The sequence below is a fragment of the Equus quagga genome, chromosome 14 (assembly GCF_021613505.1).
Source record: "Equus quagga isolate Etosha38 chromosome 14, UCLA_HA_Equagga_1.0, whole genome shotgun sequence".
NCBI classification, from domain to species: domain Eukaryota; kingdom Metazoa; phylum Chordata; class Mammalia; order Perissodactyla; family Equidae; genus Equus; species Equus quagga.
Window position 1 is genome coordinate 59146908 of NC_060280.1, and position 8504 is coordinate 59155411.

Sequence of the window (8504 nt, forward strand, 5' to 3'; positions counted from 1 at the left end):
CACAATTCTGATTTGTCAGATCCTCCTCTGGATGTGTACTTTAGGAAAAACCCAACCAGAATGAGGGAAAGGATTTAGAACTGTGTTATTACGTAAGAAAAATTTGTCGGACCTGGGTATACTCAGCCTGGAGAAGGAATAATCACCTTAAGTATATGAGAACCTGTTGTTCAGAAAGATTTACTAAATAAGCAGTCAAACTCATAGAAACAGAGAGGAGAAAAGTGGTTGACAGGGGCTGGGGAGTGAGAGAACTAGAGACTGGTAAAAAGATGCAAACTTTGAGCTGTAAGATGAATAAGAACTGAAGATCTAATGTGTCACATGGTGACTATAATTGATAACACTGTGTTGTGTAATTGACATTTTCTAAGAGACTCTAAAAAAAAAAAAAGACAAATATGTGAGGTGATGGATATGGATGTGTTAATTAACTACATGAAAGGAATCCTTTCACAATACATATGTATATCAAATCATCGTGATGAACACTTTAAATATTTTACAGTTTTGTTGGTCAGTTATACTTCAGTAAAGCTGGGAGGGGGGAAAGAAGGAGGATTCAAGTCTACGGGATAGAATTGGACCAGTAGGTGGAAGTTACAGAATGACAGACTTTAGCTCAATAGAAGCCAAATGCAGAATTGGCTGGCTTATGTGGAATGGATGTCCCAGGAGGTTTTCAAGCAAAGACTGGCTAACTCCTGGGAAAAGGATGCTGTAGAGCAGTTTGAGTCATGGTTTGGTTGGACTAGGTGGCTTTCCAGTTCCCTGGTTGCAGTCTCTGGCATATAACAGACACTCAATAAATAGCTGTTAAATTAGTGGCTTCAAGAAAAGTGGGATAGAAGTATTCTTTGCTCATTATTTAAGACCCACGTGACTGTTAAAGTGACTTATTTGATTCTGTCCTGAGTACAAAGAGAGATTGAGAGGGAAGAATATTTAACAATTTACACGTAGGTTTGGTTGCTCTCTAATTCCTCTTGTATGCCACAAGGCTTCATAAATTGTGTTGAGCTCTCCAGGAAAAGGTAAATAACTTGCATAGCAATTATATAAATTATTTTATATAAGTTTAAAAATATATACATTTTTATATGTATGTGTGTGTCAGTTTATTAACTTTAAACTCTTTGATATTAGGAGTGTGTATTTTGGGGTTTCCCTTTATTAGCACCTAGCCCAGAACCTTTTTGAAGTAATATATGAAAGTGATTTCAAATTGTGCTTCAGAGGGGAGTCCTAGTTGTCTAGTTGAACAACTAGAATTAGTTGTTCCTAATTCTTATTGTTATTCAGAAATCAAGTCTTACCATTTGTGTATGCTAATGCTGACTCTCAAATTTAGAAATAATTGACTTTAATTCAGACCAGGTTGGAGTTGTGCTTCATGTGGAGGGGGTATGTTCAGCGTTTGCTGCTTTTGTAGGTGCGTGTGAGGGAACCTTGGCTTGCTCTACCTGTCACCTCATCTTTGAAGACCACGTATTTGAGAAGTTAGAAGCAATCACTGATGAGGAGAATGACATGCTTGATCTGGCATTTGGACTGACAGACAGGTAAGATTTTAGGACCACTTCAGTTGTACTAATCTGGGAAGATAAAGGTTTTATTAGTTCATCTCTACACAAGACCAGACCCATGCGTGTAACAGTGTTCTCCCAGTGTAGATAGGTAATAGTCACGAGGTGTGAGTCGCAAATATGTGATAGTTCTCTGTTTCCACTATTCTAATATTCCACTATTACAAAGTCTAGCTCTTATGAAACTTGCCTTTTTACAAAAGTAAAAAAAAATTATTTGGAAATATTGGAAGTGTAAGTTCTAGATCCTAATAAATTTTCTTTAGTCTATTTTTATTTTGGGGATTAATATTTATCACAATTTAATGAGTTGCAATTAAATTTAATGCTTTTTATGGTATTCCTGAAGGGAAGATCTGATAATTGAATGAAATTATAATGGAAAGTTTCACCTACTTAAGAGAACAGAATTTTTAAAGAAACGTAATATGTAATAGTAATTATGTTAAAATGAATAGTTCTGTTTCTAAGTGTACATTAAAGTAAATGAATCAGATTTATTCTTGTTATTAATTAATAGGTAAAATTACTCTTAAAAGTGGTAAGATTCATAGTAGCAAATGATATCAAGTGATACCTTATTTTTTAAAATCATCTAGTCTTTTGGTTGGAGTTAGGGAAGGTAGCTAGTTGATTTACTGTTTCAAAGGGCAAGATAATGAGGACTTAGTTAAGATTGGCTTTGGTGTATAGCTGTAATTTGGTAACCCTAATGAAAAATAGTTTTTAGAAAACTAAAAGTAATAGTAATAATAATAATAGCTTTATTTCATGTGTTTTGTGTAACCATGTTTTTTTTAGACCCTTAACATAAACTGTCTCATCTAATCCTCACAAAGATTTTTAGGTCATTAGTATTCATGTAGAGGTGAAAAATCATTTTGTTCCTTTTGTAGTTTGAAAATTTCCTTCTTGGTGGAGGTGAGACTGATACCCTGGAAAGAGAAACTGGGAAAATAGTATGTCTTTAGACTCCAAAGTAAAGCAGATTATGGCTGCCATCTACCTGTCCCTCCTCACATCTTCAGGTCCCACATTCTCTATCAACATCTCCTTTTTTTCTAAAGGAGAACACAAAGAATATACTTAGTGATTCTATTAATTTGATTCTGAGAATTGTTTCTCTTAACGGGGAGGGGGGGAATCAGAGCTAACTCCTTACCCTTTTATGCAGGTAAAATTTCTAGGTGTGTGTAACAGATAATATTCTAAGTGAAAAGAAAAAGTAAGAGGAAAGAGAGAGCGGGCTGGCCCTATGGCATTAGTGGTTAAGTTCAGGGCACTCTGCTGTGGCAGCCCAGGTCGTGGGTTTGGATCCTAGGTGCAGACCTGATGCAGTGACCCACATATAAAGTGGAGGAAGATGGGCACAGATGTTGGCTCAGGGCTGATCTTCCTTAGCAAAAAAAGAGAGCTACACAAATGTAAAAAGATACAAAAGACCTATTGTAAATATGAACTAGCCAAGAACTTTGATAGTAAAATTCAGAAGTTTTAGAACTAGATAATGGAGAGCAAGGAATAGCTTCTCTAGCAATTTTATAGCTAATATTCTTAAGTACACAGAATTTTAGTAGAAATGCTTTGTGGGGAAAAAGTATAATGCTTTTCACAGGTAGCATTTATAAAACACTTTGACATATTTGGAATGAAAATAATTTTGTTTAAAGCTAATAACTGCATGTAAACTGTTTCTAGGGTACCGTATAGTTCCAAAACAAAGAGACAAGGAAATTCAGTCTTTTAGTTCCTATATTTATTTTAAGTTAAATGCTATGTAAATATCTTTAATTTTTAAGATAAAACACCATCATTTTAATGTTTATTTGAAGAGGTGCTTAACCTTGATATTGATGAACTGATGGTACCTGGGCTCCTATGGCACTTGTACTGGTTGCTTGTCTTCGTTTTCGCATTGGACCAGGGACCATGTCTTAACTTCATCATTGTCCCTTCAGTGTCTGATTCACACTAGGGCATCACCAGCTATTTATGGAGTTGACGGTTCATAAAGAGATTTAGGAATTACCTGTGAATCTAAATTTGATGTTCTTATTGCTCCCTGACCCCAGTTCCCATGGATAATTTACAGAGGCCTCATTTTCTGTGTTTGTAAGATAAGGGTAATAATAGTACCTATGCCATAGAGTTGTTGTATGGAGTCAATGAATCAAGATATGGGAATCTCTTAGAACAGAGTCTGGTGGAGAAAGCATTCATTAAATGGTGTTGTTAGCATTATAACTATAATAATATCAATTTATATGCCGGATTCTTACTATAATGCCCAGGCACTTAACAAAGGTCATTTCTAACCCTCAGGGTTAGGCAGTTTTATCACCATTTTGTAAGTGGGAAAACAAGGTTTAGTTACTAGAGGTTTGCTCAAAGCTGTACTGCTAAGAGAATAACAGAGCCCTGATTTGAATCAGTTCTGTTGGGCCCAAGGCTCTTGATTTTTTGCTTTTTCAAGTTGCTTCTCTGAATTGAAAACCAAACCTCAGAAGTAAACACAACACCCAGTATATTTCTGGTGTGTATGGCAAGGGTGACTGGAAAAAATAGCTTCAATGTTTGTACAAGTGTGAGAATTTTGTGGGACTAATAGTGAAATCAAGGAAGACTTGCTGTCTGTCTCCTTCTCTAGAGGTTTAAGACACTTTCTACACTGAGCAGACCTTAGAGGCAGAGACCTTGAAGGAGGTCGAGGAAGTAGGAGAATGAGAAAACAGCCACAGGGTACCCTGCCTTACCTTCTAGGGTCACAGAGCCAGCAAGGGCTCTCAGTGCCACCCCACCCATGTTCCCAAAACACACTTCTTGTTCTGTTACTACGCTTATGTATTCTGCCCTGTTTCACTGGTAGTTCTATCTCTGTTTCTCGTACTAAATTAGAGGTTCCTTGAAGACTAGCATGATCTTACTTATTTTTTATATGAACACCAAGAGTAACAAACAGTATCTCTAGGGCTCACCATGGTCCAATGAATTTGTCTAAATTGGCTTGCCACATTTTCTGTCTTGCAGACAGAGCTTAATGCATAATGAAGTCTTATGGCTGTTTCTAATTCAACAAATAGGAATTATATATAGAAGGGGATTTTTTTGTATCTGCAATCAGTATTTCCTATAGTTGTACTTATTCTCTTACTCAGAAACTTCCCAGTGGTCCCACATTGCTTGCCAATTAAAGCCCAAACTCCTTAGTTGGTGTTCAAAGCCATCTGTGGCCTGGCCATCTTCCTAGCCCATCACTCTCCTGTCCCTGTCTGCCCTGTGCAGCAGCCAAGCTAAAAACCCATATTGCCACCAACATGCCTTGAATCCCTGTTACCTTTGCCTCAAATGCTATTCTCCTTTATTGTTTATTAAATATTAGATCCTACCCATCCTTCAAAGGCCATTGTAAATACCATCTCCCTTGGTTGGAATAAGTGCTTTCTTCTCAGGCCTCTTGGCTTTCTCTCTCTGTGGCCTTTGTCGTAGTCTCACGTTAATTATCTGCAAATATGTCTCATCTCTTCTAATTGATTGAAAGTTCACTCCTTAATAGTGATATTAGCAACTAATCCTCACAGCAGTCCTGTGAGAAAGCTGCTTATTGTCTATCTTTAGGATCAGTTTAGGAAACTAGTGTTTGGTGGGGTTAAGAATGTTGCCTGTGAACACGACATGTTTGTCCTGGGTTCTGGACCACTGGTCTGTTTGGCTCTAACCCCCTGCTGCCTCATTGCATCCCTGGTGCCCAGCATGTAAGAGGTATTCAGTAAGGATTGAAGTGAGTTTCTCTTTGTACACCTGCTGACATTGAGTACTGTGCCTCAAGATGCTCAGTACATGCTTGATGAATATGTTAATGAAACCAAGACCTGCACATCACATTCTATCAAATCAAAGATAATTTGATTGTAGGACTAACATTTATTTTTACATGCTACTAAGAAAAAAGCACTGCTGATTAAAATATGGTGCAAAGTTGTCTTATCACAACATATTTTGTGCATATTGAAAGAGCTATTTAGACTAATCTAGACATAGATTTGTACATCACTGTTAAAAAAGGAAAATATAAATAAAATAAAATGGGTAGGAATTCTGAGAAAAGAAAATGGAATTAGAGTTATTCTTCCAAAGACAAATATTTGCTTTACGAATATCAAATTTACACACTGCTGTGATTCTGTATTCTTAATTTTTGTTTTGTAATCTTTTTGGACATGTTTTGAATGATAATTAAATTCAACACATGTAATATTAACATACTTCCCTTGACTCAGTTGAAAAGACACACAAGTGAATATTGTAACCAAGTTCGCAGCTCTGACGTGACTGACACCTCACAGTGTAGCAGTGATTGTAAGATGCCGTCGATTTTCAGATGCATCTTGATTTCAGAGATGTTAAAAATATGGGGAAAAAATGCCTCTGATAATTGCTGACTTATGTCTATGTGTTTATTCCAAAATTTCTTACTTTAAAGGCTTTAAAAAGTGTAGCTTTCTTTTATAGTCTGTATGGTTTTAATGATCTGGGAATTGATTAATCATTCTCTTGGCGTTGCTAAAACCTCAGTTCTCTTCTCCACTCTGTGCCTTCTGATGAAGGCTTGTCATCCCTTTGGCCAGAAGGCAGTAGTTCTGCTGAAACAATTAGTAGACAATAGAAACCAAAGGCTAAATGAAGCTCTGGCATCCCAGCCTTCTTGTTTTTTCATGTTTACGTTCTGTCCCTCTAGTTGAGAGGTGGATGTGTCTTTTTCTACTTAATGGAAATTTAAAAGGTAAGTGAATCCCTAACTGCTTTGGGTAAGGAACTGTCCTAAACAGCTGCATTGCCTTGTGGGTAACACATACTTAATACTAAACCATACCTCCCCCTTTTTTATGCAGATCTCGCTTGGGCTGCCAAGTCTGTTTGACAAAGTCTATGGACAATATGACTGTTCGAGTACCTGAAGCTGTGGCCGATGCCAGACAATCCGTTGATATGGGCAAGAACTCCTAAGCTAGAATAAATAGGAATATTTTCACGAAATTTTACCTATTTTTATAATTATTACTTCCTAATGTAATTAAATGAGAACATGGATGAATGGGTTTAGTGTTATGACTAGCTTTACTACTTTAATTTACCTTGTATAACTACAGAATTTTATAGTTCTGAAAGTATGCAGTCTTAATTTGATTAAATTACAAAAATCGATATTAGAAAATAGTTAATATGATAAAACCTTAATATTTTACCTTATGTTTGTTTAGCAACCTTGGCAAAATTTTTTTCACATAAATCTTACGCCCACTTACCCATAATGTAGGTTAAAAAAAGATATTATTGTCCCTATTAGATGTGGGTGCAGGCAGAGATCTCCAGTGGCTTGTGTTGGGCCGTACAACAAATTAGATCTGTCCTAAAACTGCATCTGGTTACTGCAAGTTATGTGCAGATTGAAACTGGGGAAATTATGAATATCTTATTTATAGCAGTAATTAAATGTGTATTTACAAAACTAATTGCTCAGTAAACTGCTTAATTTCAATTACTGCCTTATGAATAAATATTTCACAATTTTGATTCAGTGAAAAGTGTAAATCTGAGCATAGGCAATGTAACATTGTCAAAGAAGTTTGTCTTGGTTCTGACTAAACTGTAGGAATAAAGTAAAAATTAGGTGTTGTTATTCTTTTCTTTCCTAAGCAGAATGATCTGTCTTTGTAATCTTTTAAAAATAATGCTGATTTATAAATCTCTGCCTGTAAAGGAATGGAAATCTTACCGGTTAGGTTTTCTCTGTCCTGAGCCACAGAAGGATATGAACGGGCTGCTGCCCTGCACAGCCCAGGCAGGGGGCGCCGTCCCCACCACAAGGACGGAGCCACACAGTGAGCAGTGAGCACAGCAGTGTGCACAGGCCCCGAGATGAGGAAATGGGGTTTTTTTTTTTTGGTCACTGGTAGTTTTATTAAGGCCTTTCTAAAAAAAGTTATATATATAAGTCTAATGGTAATCAAACTCTTCTGTGTACATGTAGTTTTTCTTTTTTTTTTTTATAGTGACAATTTTTTTTTTTACAGATTTTATTTTTTCCTTTTTTCTCTCCAAAGCCCCCCAGTACATAGTTGTATATTCTTTGTTGTGGGTCCTTCTAGTTGTGGCATGTGGGATGCTGCCTCAGTGTGGTTTGATGAGCAGTGCCATGTCCGCGCCCAGGATTCGAACCAATGAAACACTGGGCCGCCTGTAGCGCAGCGCGCGAACTTAACCACTCGGCCACAGGGCCAGCCCCTACATGTAGTTTTTCTTAAAAAAAAAAAGTCCCAAATCTTTGCCACCAGCCCCCCGCCACAGTAAGAGGAAGGGCCTTGACCTGGATGGAGTAACACTGCCCCCAGCCCGGACAAGGGCAGCAGGAGTGTCGTGACAGAGGACGGGAAGCCGTTTTACATGTGTGGCCGCCCGGCTGCTGCTTAGACATGTTCCTGGCTGGGGAACACAGACTACCAATTATGCATGGCAGATATTTGCATTTGTATCTCTACTATGAGTAAACTGGTAAAAGATAACAAAGGGGTACGTAGTATGCTCTTGGAAATACAATAAAACATCAACCAACTTGGACTAATGATCAAGAAGGGCGGAACAAATTAGTAGAAAGAAGAAAAGTGAATTATAAAACACTTGAGTTAGCTTCAGGTACATCTATGCAGTCTGATCATTTGTACAAATGTCTGAGCTACAACACTGTTTTATGTCCAGTGAGAAATTCGGAGATGAACAAGATAAGGAATGTCCTAGGAGCTCACCTTTTATTAGGAAAAGATAAAATATATGTATGCACAAATAATATGCTTGAACCAAACTGACCCATTTGCCAAATAGAATAAAGCTTATGAATATGTAAGAAGTGATTAGGAGGAACTC

At 37.2% G+C, this 8504-nt stretch overlaps 1 protein-coding gene across 1 annotated transcript in view; it reads left to right on the plus strand.

Annotated features, from left to right (window-relative positions):
- Window positions 1–7259, plus strand: part of FDX1 (ferredoxin 1) — a 30016-nt gene extending 22757 nt beyond the window's left edge. Inside the window, exons 3-4 of the mRNA XM_046684481.1 lie at window positions 1433–1562; window positions 6476–7259. Coding sequence (XP_046540437.1) covers window positions 1433–1562; window positions 6476–6590 — 245 coding nt within the window. The 3' untranslated portion in view covers window positions 6591–7259. The remainder of the gene's footprint in view (window positions 1–1432; window positions 1563–6475) is intronic.
- The last annotated feature ends 1245 nt before the right edge of the window (window positions 7260–8504 follow it).